The sequence below is a fragment of the Atta cephalotes genome (assembly GCF_000143395.1).
Source record: "Atta cephalotes unplaced genomic scaffold scaffold00005, whole genome shotgun sequence".
In the NCBI taxonomy this organism is placed as follows: domain Eukaryota; kingdom Metazoa; phylum Arthropoda; class Insecta; order Hymenoptera; family Formicidae; genus Atta; species Atta cephalotes.
In genome coordinates, this window is record NW_012130069.1 from 7,368,289 (window position 1) to 7,385,945 (window position 17,657).

At 34.6% G+C, this 17,657-nt stretch overlaps 1 protein-coding gene across 1 annotated transcript in view; it reads right to left on the bottom strand.

Annotated features, from left to right (window-relative positions):
* LOC105626631 (spectrin alpha chain, non-erythrocytic 1) overlaps positions 1-17,657 on the bottom strand; it is a 38,338-nt gene that overhangs the window by 18,385 nt on the left and 2,296 nt on the right. Inside the window, exon 3 of the mRNA XM_012207924.1 lies at positions 430-655. Coding sequence (XP_012063314.1) covers positions 430-655 — 226 coding nt within the window. The remainder of the gene's footprint in view (positions 1-429; positions 656-17,657) is intronic.

Genomic DNA, 17,657 nt, shown 5'->3' on the forward strand with positions numbered 1-17,657 from the left:
TACCGGTTCGTTACGTGGTACGATTACGTAGTTAGTAGAGAGTGTACGTAACGACGACTACTCCTACGAGACGTACTTTATATAGTTAATTAATTAATTTATTTATTATATATATTGTGTGTGTGTGTGTGTGTGTGTGTGTGTGTGTGTGTGTGTGTGTGTGTGTGTGTGTGCGCGCGTGCACACTTAATATTTAATCTTATAAATAAATAATATTTAATAATTCTTCTCAATTATCTTATAAATTTTTAATACTTAAAAAAATACAGAGTAAAGTTTATAGTTTGGAAGATTTGCGTATAGGATTATGCTAAATGTTTTCTCGATTCATAAATCTTATAGGATTTCTTTAAACTTTTTTTTAAGACATTCAGATATTTTGAATATTCATGTCGCGTAATTGCATGCAAGACAGAGAACTCGACTCACCAGTAAAATCCTGGATGTTAACGCCGGGATAGCCATTTGTCTTTCTCTGACACCACAGTAACAGAGCATCTTTGGCAGACTTTTTCTCACTACTGTCGTTCTCTTCGTCTACATCGATTTCAATCTCTTGAATTTGGAACCTCAAAATTATGGTCCAGATAAGACCAAGGATCAGTCTGGGATTACCATCCACGATATCTTCTGCACCGATACTCTCAAGGCGAACCTGAAACAGAGAATGTAATCTTTGAAATCAGGAAGAGAATTGTTTAAAAAAATTGAAGAGAATAGTGAATTTATGGTACAAAAAATTTCCTGTGCAAAATCATTTTAACATTAAAAAATACTTCAACATTTATGATATCTTGATCATGTTAAATGAACATCAGTACATAATTAATATTATCTAACTAATACTAATGCTTTTTCCAGAAATAAAAAAAATTGTTTCATATACACTTATATCGTAGATGCAAAACGCAGAATTTCTTAACTGAATTTTCTTTTTCTTCGCGAAACTTGTCTCTTATGATCACATATCATACTAATATAGTTTCATGTTTCACTACTTAAGACTTCGTCATTTCAATGTGCTACGTTGTGCAGTGAGATCTCGTAAGTTCTTTCGCGAAACTCATCGATCAGCGAGCGAATAATGCGTCCGTATAATTTATTCGACGTTTACGTGCATGATTATTTATTCGCATTCCGATCTATTACACGATCGCGGTGCAGCATTCGACGCAGTAAATGACAGGTTTTAATAACGGATGAGTAATTCATAAAAATAGAAAATACATGCGACCTAATCGCAATTCTAAGTAATTTAGAATAGTAAAGCGTTACGTTGTAACGATCGTATAAAATATTATTGAGAAAATCGGTAGATGATTTTAGATTTTCTCGCCTTATTTGTAACTCTAATTAAACTAATTAAACATATGCAGCTGTTTTTTTCTTTAAACTTTTATTGATACATTTTTTTATATTTTATATAAATAAAATCAAAAGTTACTGTATATTATAATTTTAGGACAATATCTTCTACAAATCTACAAATGAACGATGGAATCAAAATTTCAAATCAAAATGTCAAAATATATAATTATGTGAGAGGTGTAAATCTTAATGGTGATGTGTTTGGTAATTGATTGTCATTGCACATAGTCCAAGAGAAACAAATACAAACATCAATACTAGTCTCTCATGAAATTCCTGTTAATTTTATTTAAGCCATAGACGTGCAACGGTTATGAAATTTATTTCGGACCATTAATTTCGAGGCGCGTAAAATCCCGTTAAGAGCGTCGACTCAGCGGAAGTAATTATGTGACTGTGCCATATAATGAATTACAACTGATGCGATTTAATAATTGCATTTTATTCCGCGTGATCGAAGAGCATGCGGAACGAGCGGAGAAATTTTTTTAGCCTCTTTTCTCCGCTCGGCCTGCTTTTGTATTTTACGACTTCGTATCTCATAATTATATATTAAAATAATAAAGTTGATCATTATGTTTTATTTAAGTCTTCAAAGCGAATTAGGTAGAATAATTATGTCTTTAATTTTTTTTAATGTACATAGCATTTGTTCTCGGTAAAATTCATCTTAGACTCCAAAGCCTTTTGCAATTTGATCGAATAGCAATATAGAAATTTTAGATAAAAACAAGTTGTAAATTATTATACAGAGATATATTTGAATTTAATCTTGACACACTGGAAAGAGACTGAAAACATTGGCTCCATTGGCAGCATAGATGATAATTAATGACTTGATTATTCCGCTCGTGAATCTCTTAGTCAGTAAAATTATTCTCGCACATACTACAGCCAGTGGCAACCGATTGCTATGTGTCACTGTATTACGGTTCACTTGAGCATAATAGGGTCTTATTGATAATGCAGCATTTGTTACTTCCAATTGGCAACAACGACAATCATGAGTGCCGCGCCGTTATTGATAATCTCTTGTCGATGGTGAAAGTAGAACGTTAGATCATTGGACGTCTGATGTGCTATTATTTGTTTGTTGATCACTAATAATTCTGCGATGATATTCAATGTGTTTTTAATAGTCGCTTTATAACGCTTGCGGATGTAAACTGTTGATATAATTGTAAGTACCGGGTGTATGCATGAGAAACATATGTGAAGATCACAGATTATTCTTGTAAATGCTTCCTCCTTGGAGAGTATCTTTTTTATAGCAACTGGATATCGTGATGTCATCAGAATCCGCTTGAAGTAGAAGGCAATTTTTTTCTTTTAAGCAGATTGTGTTTTTCAATAAATTGTATTATATTGTAAATATCGCTTTGGCAACATCTTCGAAACGAAGTTTAATTAGGTGATATACATAAAGTCAAAATTTAAGAAACTTAAAAAAAAGATATTTAATGAATTCTTTTGAATGAACCATAATAAAGAAGAAATAAATTAGTTTTATATATACTATATTATACATAAATGTAAAGCTTCTTAGGGTACACATTAAAATAACTTAATAAAAAATATTTTATATTACAGGAACCGCTCGGATTTGTTCTGGAGCAAGTTTGACCACTGAAAGAGATAAGTCGTTTTTACAGAAATCCAATTTAATATTGGAAATTTCTTTTGAGTATATTTAGTGCTTTTAATATTCAAAATAAGTAGCAATCATTTCTAATATTAAATTTCTATAATAATCAACTTATATTGTAACTCGGTTCTCGACTATAATTTCGCTTGACGGTATCAGTCTTGAAGTAGGTATATATCGACGGGATCGACAGTCTTGCTCGCGCTTCTCGCTGCGCTATTATAGTTAATCGCGGCGTATGCCGTCGATAGACGTTTCCCGCGCACGGCGGCTGCTGCTGCTGGAATGCAGTCCGATCACTTGTGCCGAGGGTTCTATCAAGGCCGCTGGGAAATGGAAATTATGGCGTTTGTCAGCCGCGCAGCGACTGACAGCATGCGGAAAACAAAACAAAGAGAACGCATAGCGTCACCGTTACACGGCCGTCGCCGGCAACGTCTTCGTGGACGAAGTTAACGAGCCGAGTCTGGTCGAGACCGCTGAGATCTCAACGTCATCTCGGCCGACCAGACCGGACTTCCTCATCTCCCGCAGGCTTCCAGCCACGTGCTCATCTCAGCTTATTTTGCGGCAACCGATTGCCAGATGTCCGAGCAGGGCGGTTACCACTTCGAATTATTATTATCATTATTATTATCATTTAACTTAATTTTCTTGTAGCTCAAGCTGTGAAATGTGTGGTGGATTTAATCCATTAAGTACATTACATTATATCCATGTATAGGTAAGAAAATAAAAGATCGATTCAATTAGTTTAATTAGATTGTCGATGTTGTCGATGAACATTTAATCCTCCATGCATTTTATTTGAGCAAGACGTTATTGCATAATTTTGCAGAATTTAAGAGAGATTATCATTTGCATTTCTTACGTTGTACTTGTCACTTATGCTGCTTCAGGATCAAGTCTTTCTAATATTTATATTTTATATATTTACATTTTATGTAATTATTATGTAAGTATTAATGATAGAGAGATATTAATAAACTTATATCTCCTTATCATTAAGTTTTAATATATAATAAAAATTATGTTTAGCTCTCACGTCAAATTTTATTCATTCTTTTTTTTTTTTTTTTAATTGATGCTCGATTTCATGTTATCAAGATGAAGAAAGAACATTCTTATAAATGTTGTCTTATGCTTGCTTAACGATTACTGTTACTTATGATGAACATACCCTGCGGCTTCTCAAAGATGCATTCACATGCACTTCCTTCATCGGAAGACAGTTCTCTCGGCGAGACAAATAGCGAACAAGGTACATCAGGTTGAGCAAGCGCGCGCGGAATGTCGCAACCGATTTATTGTACTTAAAAAATTGATCCCTTCCGGCATGATTCATCGCATCGCATCGCATGTGATAACGGGACAGGACGCACGACTAATGATCTACTTAGGCTAAACCGCGTGACGAGAACACGGGGGCAAGCGTATTCTCGTCGCTGTCACCGTGCAATTTGCAGCTACCGCGCGCATTATGCACCTTGTCCGTAATAACAGCGAGCAGATAATACATCTACGAGCGGTATCCACTCGATAATGATAGTGCGATGCTCCAGCTAACGATGTGCGACATACCGCCGACCGGTGCAACGATCGGTAGCCTGATCAGCTGATCGTACCTCTCTTCTCTTCTCCTCGTCATTAACTTTGGAATTCTAATGCGATGTCAACGATACGCGATACGGCGTGAGCGATATCGGTGTTCAACGGTGCATCGCGAGCTAAAATGCAACTCAAAGCAAAGCGCAACCGAGCGACGATGTAAATCTGCGCAGAATAGCTTGAAATGACGCGATTCACGAATAAAATGCGATAGACTGTGTAAGTTGAATTTTACATGAGAAATTCTTACAAAACACAATTTCTTACAAAATATCTTTTTATAAAATGCATATAAAAATAAGTTTGGATAATGGTTGGAAATGGATGGAAAATATGTGGAACGCACGATAGACTTAAATTCCTAGTTCACACAAACTAAAAGTGATATAACATTATCAGTATTATAGTTTCACACTCAATGATTAATGTAATATTAACTTAACTATGTATCATCATAACAGCTATATTAAGTAATATGTAATGTAAATACTGAAAATAATAACATTAATGTGATAATTGTTTTTGCATAAAAATCATTATATTATTACAAACAATAATAAATTACGTAAAATAAAATATAATACGTATTCAAATGTTATTGCGAAGTTATTTGCAAAAATACTATATTCGAATGTGTTCCACATTGTATTGTGTAAATAGAATATTTATCGTATCGCATATATTTGCATAAATATAAATAATAGTATATAATTATTTAAAAATATCATGGTAAGAACGAACAAACCGTGACAAATAATTACGTTTTCATCGTAATATAATTTATATTAATCAATATAGAGTATTCACGTCATTCGAATGAAATGAATGAATTAAATCTAAAATAAAATCTACACTCACATATGTAAGCAAAAACCGTCGTATGCATTTAACTGTTCTCTAATATTCACCATACACGACGAAGTAATTCAGCGAATGACGATTCGCGAAATTAACTGTGAGGTATTTTTAAACGTCTCCACGAGGTCCGAGAAATCTAAGAAGAAACGAATAAGATAAATATAGCACAGTCGTGACAAGTCGACTAAACGACACATTAAGAAAACTGCCTTTGATGAAATAATTGACTTCCGTTTTATAACGAAGGTTGCAATTTATTTTCGATGCACTCGTCGTTACAAATATAACTTTGCAGCCTTTATCGTTCTTATATTAGTTTATACAATTGAAGATTCATTGAAATTATTATCATATTTTACAGACAAACATTTTGCAACATTCTCTCTCGATAGCACAATTAATATCTTTCTAGTTTTTAAATGACTATATAGCGTAAAAGCGATATTTTTCGATGAATTTCTCTCGCGGCATTTTTATCTTTGCAATGACGTAAACACAATCCGTTAGTCAACGAAGACGAGGACAAGTATTAAAGAGGGGCACTAAGACGGGCGGTACCCCGAACCTTCGAATTTTCGCCACGCCGAGGCGCGTGCACTCACGTTGCAAGTCGAGTTTCAGCGGCGCATGAATAATGAATGAGCGCCGTGGTTGCATAGCAAAACGCCGGAGAACGCGATACTGTTATGCGTCGTCGGCTAAAATGCGGGGTACGGTTAAAACTCGTGCAGGGAGACATGCGGCGTCGATAACGGGCAACGGCGTTAAATAACTCAACTGGCCGATCGTGTTCGGGGGGGGTTTGTTCTCCACAACGCGATGGTGTCAACACCGGCGACGGCGGTGATCGTTTTTTGCACGTTGCAAACGTGGGACTCGACCGCAATTTTAAAGCGCCCCAAGCGCCTCTCGCATGACTCCCTTAATTGAGGTATTGTGTTGAAGCGTGCCCGATCGAATAAATTAAATTTTTGAGCCTCGACCCCGTCGTCGTCGCGATGAAATACGATCGCCTCAATTGATAATTGCATAATGCCGCGGGCGTTTTGCACAAGGCGGAAAGTGCCAGATCGTTATTTGATCCAGCGTTGCGAAGTGCATGGTGGTCCCAATTAAAGTTATATATAGGAAGGTTAAGATACAGTTAAAAAAAACACAGGTAATAGAAACAGGGAATAACAGATTTCAATCAAAATTCTATCAGAATTCTGATATTTAGATATAAGAAAGATTAGAAAGAATTTGTGTTTATAACTAAATTTATATTTCAAATTTTGAATTTTTTTTCCGCTTTATACCTCTATATACTTCGTAAAATTTCAGATTAATGTGAAAATGTATTGCGGACTTTAGTTTCTCGTTCTGGAGCCTTGGAGTGAATTACTATCAGACTTGTCTTCTTTTATAAAATAACTACTTACGATCTCATTGTCAATTTCTAATTTTTACAACTTTACCAATAGGAAATAGCGAAGATCAATCTCGCTCGTTGTGACTTCCATTGGAATTATCAACTATGTGTAATGACAACTCATGATGAGAATTTTGGAAAAGTTCTCTCGTCAAGGACAACGCTTCATGGAAAAAAAACACAGCTGAAAACTTCACTGATTCAGCAAATCTATAGTTGTAATACAGACAGTCAATTTTTTTATATTAAAATAGCAAAGTTGAATAACATTAACGATTTGTTAAACCATTAAATCTTCTTAGTTACAGATATTGAATTCGCGTAGTAAGTTATCAGTTTGTATCACCCAATTAATTTGTCTTCCGTGTTATAGCGCTTCACTTTCATTAGCCCATCTCTTCACTTATTTATTATTTTGCAATTAAATAAATGTCCACGAAAATTACAGTCTTATCGTATAAATCTTCGCAGAATCTTCAACACTTCAAGTCGAACGTGACTTTCTGTTCGAAGCAAAGCGAAAAACCTTTCCGCGTATCTCTCGATTCACAGTTACTCACGGAAGAAGTAGTTATGGATATTTGTCGGCGTCGTCCGTGTCGAGGAATGCATCCGCGCAACGCAACTTCATACGAGTTAATAGAAACATTTGCGGGAATTAATTTCGCGAGGGGTTGCGGTAACGCGGTCAGTTGCGAGGTCCGTAACGTCGGTGGAATGGGGATAGCAATTCTAATGCATTTACTGTGGAATGTGACTCCTACGAATGGACATTCACTGGATCGGTGCAAGGTACCCGCTCGACCATGCTTGCTTCTCGAAGACAGTAACTGCAACCGTGAAAATGCAATGCTCGTAAGATGACGTGGTTAATTTGACTCGATTTTCATTCGATATGGCAGCAAATTCGCAATCCTTCGCCAATAGATTCCTGTCTCATTCTCTTTCCGTGTAATTTATATTTTTTTTAAAGTCATTCCAAAAATGAATGAATGACTTCAATTAAGCCATCTTTTATCTTCTTTTATGAAAGAAGTGATGATTTTCGCTAATTTTTTAGGTAGTAAGTAGAAACCAAGGAAGGTAGTCTCTGCTAATCTCTGAAGGTTTTGCTTACATAAAAAGTGAAAAGATTTAAAGCCTAATTAATTGTACCTTTCCGAGCCTTCTCTTTTAAGATGAGACTACTGATGAAATATCGTCAGTTACTGAATACCCAAACAATACGAATAACTGTTTGTTGGCTTATAGTCGACTGTTTTCCAATCGGCATATATTATCAACTGTTTCCAGTTAACATAGAGTAAGTCGACATTCCAAGTCGTAAGTTGACATTAGAATGTTGACTGTTAGTTGACTTTTTTTGAGACATTCGTCAAGTATTAGTCGATTATTAGCCGACATTCAGTCAACTTATAGTCGACTTTTAGTTGATTTCGTGTTGTTTGGATAGTTAATCATTATATTAAAACATCTTTTTCTTAAGGATAACTTTAAAAAAAGATAACAAATTTGGGATTAAAAGATTATTTCTATTCTCAAGAGTAGCCGAGAAAATGTTAGTCGGTCGGGACGGGTCGGGGGCCGTGTAGCGGTTTTCCTATGGCAGCTGACCGCGCATTCTTGGCAGGGTTACGGAATGTCGATCGTAGGCACGCAGGAATGACATCTGGAAAAGGTAATCCCGCTCCCTAACTTACGGCGACATTCAGCCATGAGATTCTCGGTGTATTTCGTCATCGTTTCGAGAAAACGCGCGGAATTAATCCTGCGAAACTCTCGGCTGCTCCGTCTAAGTGGGTTAATGAAGCTCTCGGAAAGAGATTTCCGACGATCGCCGCGACTTCGATACATGTGTCGCGTGTTAGATTTATGCTACAATAAAATTCGAGGTAATAAAAAAGCCGATTACGTCGCTATCTTTCTATTACCACAGCACGCCTTGCTGGAGGAATCTCGTAATCACTTCGAGTTGTGGAGAGAAAAGTGACATGATCCTAAATCTACTGATTGGTATCTATCTTAAACAATGTTAAGAATCTTTATTTTAGATTGCATATGAGAACACAATCAATATTACCAATTAAAATGCCTATAACGGTGAATTTTTATTTCTTAAATAATTCAATTTTGAATTACAATATATGTACTTGCATATATATATATATATATACCATATTGTAGTCTAACAATCGAATTGTTTTTCCGGATTATTATTATATACGTAATTATTACATAATTAAACTATTCTAATAAGTAATCACGAATTAAATTGACAAGCAATTTTAATAATTTGATGCTACAATCAGGCATCATATTATAAAGATTTAATATGTTGAAAATTCTATCACTTAAATAAATGGAATAATTGAATTGTTCCTTCAGAATCAATTCAGTTAAAAAATTTACTTACGTTAATTATTATTACATCTGTTATCATCGCTTTCAGTTTTTTTTTGAGATGTATTTATTTGTAACAGAATTTGCTTCTGTTTGCAATCTAAGACTTTTTTGTTTAGCTCAAGCTTTATTTACTGTTATAGGTTTTCAAAAACTATGGAAAAATTCAGGGTTATACTTTTCATTAGTTTATTACATTACTTTATCAAATAGTTTTTTAACTCAAATATTATTTAATAAAAATTAAAATTTGAATAAAAATAAAAGTGAAATTTAAGAATGAATTTTCTTGTGTCAAAAAAGTTCCAGATTGCAGATGGTTACTCCGATTGTATGTTACGACAGAAAAATTATAAAAATTTTAATAAAAATCAAGATGTAATAAAAAGTATGTAATCAAGTATGTAATCAAGTTCTTAAACAGAGTAGTAATGATTTCAAGTAGTCATATTTAATAATTATAAGAGCTTTGCTTCTTTGAAGATAAGATATATAACATGTAGTAAAAATACTCTTATAACTTCTGTCAAGAATAGTCAGCAGCACGTTTCTTCTCCCAAATTGAATAACTGCGAAAGAACTACATCCGCCGGCTGGCTTCGAGACATCCTTGACGACGGATGTCTCGCGTTAGCATATTTCGCCGGTGAGTTTGGATGTCATTCAAGTCTCAGAGCGTGCACGTGTACGCCGTTGATACGCCTTTTGCACTTTCCGTGAATGGTTATGGAGTACAAGGTTGAGCAACGTGTCCGCCTGAGACGGGCGAAAGATGATGATGCAGCCGCGGGGATGCTGCGGGCAGAGAGGTGGTCAAGGTGGAGCCCGTTAGAAGAAATGTCCCTCGGCTTTTACGGCCATATCACATCCTTACGGGGCCCGTTGCTCGTCTCGTAAAGATTCACGAGAAATGGATGCAGTTTCTAGAAAAGGGAGAGGAAGAGAAAGAGAGAAAAAGAGAAAGAATTTATAATGGTGTTCGTAAAATCGGGGAAACTGCGGGTGGACGCAATCGATGTCGTCGAATGAGGACACGTAGAAAGTCTTTCTCTGCGACGACGTGCTTAAAAGAGAAACGTGGGAAGCCCGCGTGCAGCATCGTACATGAGAAAAAGGAAGCGAAATATATGCAAATTTACGATATCGATCGAACATCTTTCAAAGAGGGATCGATATCGCCGGCGGCCAAACGCATCTCGGGATCCTGGAAATTTCGATTACACGTCACTCCAGCGATTCGTCTACCTCTCTTTCTACCCGTGTTTTCGATCTCTTCGTAATCTTTCTAATCGTCGTATTTCTCTCCCATTTTCTATTCTCAATAAGTATAGATAATTCGTAGAATATGCTAGAATGAAATATAAAATTAAACAAAGAGGTGATGTAATCGGCAGAGATAATGAATTTATCTGTCTTATATTTTGCTCTTCGGCACATTCAGTTAATTATTATCTATTATATATTGTTTCGAAAATAACAATCAGCTAATTTAATCGTTTGGAGTAGGTCAGTTAGCTGTTATCAAATATGAAGTTAACAGCCGTTTTAGAATACTGTTCTATAATATTCTCTATTAATATTTTATAATCAATGATGATGATTTGACAAGTGCAAAGTCCAAAAAAGGATTGCGTTAATTTATATTTTTACTTGCAGCGATATTTAGTACCTTATTATTTAAAGACAGAACACATTGCCGAGAAAAACAAATTTCATTAATTTATTTTGAAGATTTACGATGCAAGACAGGAGCGATGCATCGCCGAATATTTATTATCATAATACGGCGGCGTTATTTGAACGCGTTATTTCGGGGAATATGATATTCATAAGTTTCCGCTTAAATCTGTTTCATCAAAGCTTCATAAATAGCGGCAAAAACGATTTTGCACGATTCATTGCTTCCGTTTTCGCGGTGATTCTTGCGAATCACTGCTATCGGAAGTCGATAATCGTATAACATTTTGATTATGGCATACTCAGAGAATAATAATATTATAATATCTACACGGAAAGATTGTAGCTAAGATACACAGATGTGAAAATAATTTCGTTGGATTATTAAAATAATTATATAGAACGCTCAATCTGCTAGGTGGAAATAACAATATATGGAATATAACAATTTTTTACAGCATTGTTTTTAGCATGCTTGAATTTCCTACATAATTATTTTAATGATCCAACAAAATTATTTTTAAATCTGTATCTAGCTAAATTTTTAGATATTTCAGAAAAATCATTTTCCATGTAACTACATTATATTGTAAAAAAGAATTCGATCTGGATCTAATTCTTTTAATTTTGCATACATTTAGTGTTTCTCATTCGCAAATCATGATCGAACGCATGCGATCGCGTAACGAAAATCAAATGTCTGTCGTGTATACTCCATGCTGACCATCACGAAAGATTAACGTAATCACTGGTTTTGGATGATTTTGAAACGACGCTCTTAATTTGCGTGATTCGATTCTGTGGGAACAACGTAGAGGATACATAAGGACGAGACTGAGTTCGCGCCAAACGCGCAATTTGCTGGATAAAAGGGCAGAGGCTAGCTATCGAAATCTTCTTCGGGCACATGGCTTGCTGATCGACGATAACACATATTTGCAATAATTCGACTCGATTTTGCTCACCGCTATGCGATTGGTTCGCGTTTCAATTTGTTCTCCTGTCCCAACTAAACTGAAGGATTGTTGCGAAAAATTATATAAGCTATAACGTATGCTATGAGATAATCAATCTTACTTTTTCGAATTTCGATTTGATAAAAAGAAAAATTTTTAGAAATAATATAGCTGAGAAATTTTATATATTAATCTAATAAATTTTTCTTAAACTTCGATAAATTAATATATTTTGCAAATAATTAAATTTAAATTAATTTTCTTAAATTTTTAACGCAATTGGTTTGAATTATTGTCGCAGTGAACTTTTTAAATTATAATAAATAATTATTTAATTGAAATCATCTAATATTTCTAGATTTTCATTTTATGGACCAGAATTTTTGTATCAGAAACTGAAATCGCGTCGCGATTTGCTCTATTTTGATGTTTGCGTTTCTCTTATCGACTGTCACGTTTCGCGCATAGATAACTTTATTTACAGATCGTTAAATACGTATACGCATTTTTTATTCGATAAGACGGTAAATAACAATTTTCTCTTATTATCGTTGATAGAAGTAATGTAAAATTATTATCGGCACATCCATTTTTTAATTTAAACATATTTTTCAACGCAATCATCTCAGTTTTACAAGTCATTCTGATTTCTTATCAGAATAATTTTCTAAGAACTCGTTTACTTATACGCGCCATACTTTCACCTGTTTTTTGCAATGTTCAGTATCAGTAATTTGTTTTATCTAACTTTTTCAAACTGATTCTACATTATACTTTTACATTATACTGTATCTCTCGTAGCAGTTTACTTTTGTTACTTTAATAAAATGGAAAGAATTAAAATTACTATCATGCTATATTTCTCATAGAGATTAAAAATGTTTATTTCAATAAAATTTAAAAATTATTAGAATTATTTATATGCAAATATTTCTCTTCGAGCTAAAAATTTTTGTAATTACATCTAGATCACAAAACATTAAATGATCGTCGTATTATCATTAATAACAAATTACATCGGATGCACTTCACGAGAATGACCGATTGATACATGCAGTGATCAATCAAACCTTCTTCTTAGTAGGAATTACTTCTTAGTGATTGACTACGTGTCATTATTAATGTAATGTATGTTCTTCATAATATCCATCACGATCAAAACTTTAGAGAAGATTCTTTGGAGAAGGTCGACCGGTTCTTTTTGAAGCGCGATTATCTAACACGCAAGAATCGATCGATTTCTCGAATACTGAAAACACTTTGCGTTTAACAACTTCCTCGGCGAATTTTTATGGGATGACGCCTCGGGTTACAACGGACATCCTACATCATTGTGTCGATCAATCGTGTAATTCCGTATAATTTTTATATTAAAATTATTTTACATATAATTCTTATTTTGATAAAAACCATACATTTAAACATATGCTTCGTGCAACAAATACGCAAGAATTTGAGATTTATTGAAAAATCTTTAGCGATTAATCTTGCTAATCGACTCTTAACGATAAAATATGAAGTAAAAACAAAATTAAAATTAATATTCAATAAGAAAGATTTTTAATTAATAATAATAAACAATACGAAATAGAAGATAAATTAAGAGCCATTTTTTTCAACTTGTGAAATAAAAATGCTATTTTATATTACGAAATGTTATAACGAGAGATTTATTTATGTAATAGATTTATTTATGTAATAATTAAACATTAGTTATAATCGCTGTAATCGCGAATCAGATAAGCCACAATAAAATCATTTCTTCTTGCCAGTTTGTTGTGTTTGTCTTTGACAACTAGCTTTCAACTGCGATGGAGACATCCCGTCAAGGTGAAAACGTAATGGACGTAGTTCAGACGAGGTCGAGCTCTAAACAGTTCTAAATGCTATTGTCTAACACGCGAAGATCAGCATAGGTCGACGTGTCTGCGGATATAAGAATATAACAGAATGGAGAGAATAGCATTGGGGGAATGATGCCTGAGGGGCAGCAAGAAATTGCGGTCCATGGCAACGTGTTTGAAACTTAAATCAGAATCGAGAATCATCGCAAATTAGAAATCCTAAATAGATATAATCTTTATGGATATTTCGCATATTAATAAAAATATAAACAAAATATACCAATTACTATCAATTCATACAATAGAATCAATCATTTTAATAACGAACAAACGGAAGAAATTGTTTTCCCAATTTATTTATCCAAAATCACTCTCTATATGGTCATATTGCTTTGCTCTTTTTTTTCACAAACTTTATATTCTTTATCTAATAGATATCTTTACGTACTCCCTGTTGTTACGTTCTTCTGTCTATGACGGAACTGTTTGGTTTCATTTCACATCTGCAAGGCTTCGCGACGGTCTAGCAAGTTTTGCCTGCCGGTCGCTGACCTCCACTTCTCGTCCTTCTTCCTCCCTCATCCTCCATCGACTACCCCGCGCTCTTGTCTTTCCCGTTCTTCCTCCTCATCTTCTTCCTCCTCGGCTTTTATCGAACTCAGTCTTTCTTGTCGTACTTACTTGTATCTTCTTTTCTTTTTGATTTATTCGGGTCGCCGAAAAGGAGCAGGAAATCTGAAGGAAATCGACCTATCTTCTCTTTCTTCTCATTTTTCTTTTTTCTGCATTTTCTACTTTATCTCTGTTCTTTTCACAGATTCTTCTTCGCACAGATATTTCTTGGATATGTGTGCAACGCGTACCGACAGTTTCGCACGAGAGAGATCGCTTCTTCTCAGAACGAATACCTTCAACGGATACCTCCCTAATTACTTCGGGGTTGGATTCTTGTGGGTGCCTGAGAAGAGCCTCTGGGCGAAACGCCGCATTTCTGGTAAGTCTCAAGAATTCTAAATCTCTGCATTCTCTTTCATTGTATTCTGGATATTCTTTTGGCAACTCTGTACTTTGCAATATGATAAATAATACTAAATATGCACATAGTGTCTATCAGACATTAATCGAGTATTCTCTCAATAATTTTGCACTCCTTAATCTAATATATGTTTTATATTACAATAGTAATCTGAATGTATGAATTACATAGTTTTATTTGAAATTTACTCGTTTTTTCACTCTTATAAAAATATTGATTTAAAAAGAATCATATTGATTTTATGTTGATATAATATAAATTCTTAAGAATTCCTTCCATCCGAAGGAAAACTTATGCAAGTATTATGGGCACGATGCGGCTAATTCTGCCATAATGAGAGCTCATTATTTAAATTGTTGTCTTATGTTCCTATCAACTAGCATCATTATTACAACACCGTGCGATAGGCAGGAAGAAACTTGTGCTAGATCGTGACTTTTCAGCATGCTTTTGATGCGCGAAAACATGATCGTTTTATATTATCGATTTTGTTATGTTGCGAAAATTTCCTTGACTTTCTATGTAAACATGTCGTAAGAAAAAAGTGAGAGAAAGTGTTTAAATTTAAAGACTATTGATACTTTTATAATTTGAAGTTAATATATTGAATGCTCTAAATAAATTATTTTTATATGGTTTCTTCTATAATTCTTTTCTGAGTGAATCATGAATTTTTCGCTCGATTGCTGCGTTTAACTTAATATCAGAAGGAAATCGTTGGTAGCGTCACAAAGCATCTTTAGGCGAAAGCCTAAAGAAGGATTTGCTGAAATATGCGGTATGTTTGCTCGTAACGGACAGTATCATCCTCCAGAAATAACTCGTGTCCTTTTTCGAAGAGTCCGCAGTGGGAGGTGAGATCGTCACCGTGAAGACAACTATACGATAAAGACCGTGATCGATTCATGCGGCACTCGAATGCACGAGCCAAATTTGACATACGCTCGGGCGTGGTCGTCGGTGTGGCCTTTATTTAATCCTTTCGCGTCTAATAGCTTTTGTAAACGCCTTTCCTTTCGCGGAGCCTTACAGAGGCCGAACTGAGAAGAATAACGGTTGCCTCGACGCCAAGTTTCTTGAGTTATTGCCGGCAATTAAAATGTTTCGGTGAATCAAGCTTTAGAGATATGAACGAGCAATAGAGGCCTTGTATTCTAATTAATTTTAAAATGGGTTTTACTTTAATTTGACAAATATTTCATTTAAGGTTTAATCATTATAATTGGAATATTTTTTCAATGAAGAATAATTTCAAAGCACAGGCTACTATAATTATCTTATATTCTTATAATCTTATAATCTCTTATAATCTTATATTTAGTTTTATTGTTAGTTTAGTTTATATATATTTATTATATATATTGAATGTGAATTTATAATTTTGATATAGTCGCTTTTATTTCCTGAAAGAAGATGTACGAAAGATACGAAAGTTTTGTACAAAAAAAAACTTGTTGCTGTACATTATTAACGATTCTTGTTTTTCGCTATAATTAAGTATAAAAGTTATATAGGCTATAAAAATGTCAGTTTCTGCCGGTTATACCGGAATAGAGAAGTGCTCGTGCTAGAAGACTTACTCGTTTAAGGTAGACCGTTAAGGTAGAAGTAAGCGAATACCCAAACGTGGCTTTTCCTCCGTTCTCCAAATGGGGGAAACGAGAAACCGGTGAAAATCGTCTTTTGCATCGCGCGCGCAACGATGTACCGTTCGTTTTGCCGATCGGAGTTGCAAAAAGTTGCACCGCGGAAACACGCATCGTTCGTCCATGATGGTCTTCGTCAAGACACGGTGGTAAACGACGTCATGCATTATTTAGCAAACGCCATGGATCACTGCTCGCAAATGCAGTCGCATTCCGCCCACCGAAATTATGCGAATAATTTACATAAATAATCTGACTAGGAGCCTTTTTTTAACTCGTAACGTTATGATAGAAGAACTTTTGCGTGCCTAAATTAAGCCTTTATTGTCGTATAATAATTTTTCTGGTAAAAGTCTAAGTATCATTCTTAAAAATATTAATTCACTAAAAGTTTTATTTTATATTGTGGCCACATAGAATAACTTGATAAATTAATAAATTACATCGATTCAATACAAACAATTACATTAAGAAATACGCTTTTTAAATTGATCGCTTTCGTGAATTATCTTGAAGATTCAAACATGAAATTTTCTCTTTGAACAAATAATAATGTCGCATGCCCGATACCTTATATACGAAGGACAATGAGTTTTTCATCGCACGCGATCGGTACATGGCCGTTGTACGAACACAACGATTTAACGCACGATTTCATAACGATTCCTAACGATTACGTCCATATTACCGCGGTACCGATAAAACACGTACTTGCACTGTAAAAAGTATACGGTCAAGCATCACGAGTATTTCGCCGCCGAGATATGTTTCCATAAACGGTAACGCGTTAAGGCTGTATCACGCGTTGGAGCGACTGGAATCTCAATTTATACGCACATTGAAAAAAAAGATTGGCTATTGCAACAAATTAAATGGTAAAATATGGCATTTTTAATTAGTTGCAGCAGCCAATTTTTAGTTGTGTTAGCCTATTGAAATCCTATACTAACATTGCGAATAAGCTAACTCAATCAAAAATTGGTTGCTGCAACCAAAAATTAGCTGCTACAGCCAATTAAAAATGCTATGCCATATTTGTTCTGCAACAGTCAATCTTTTTTTCAATGCATTCATACAAAGAAAGTGTGTGTGTGTGTGTGTGTGTGTGTGTGTGTGTGTGTGTGTGTGTGTGTGTGTGTGTGTGTGTGTGTGTGTCGCGTACGTCGACAAGTAGTAATTAAGTAAGTAATAAGTAATATATATATATA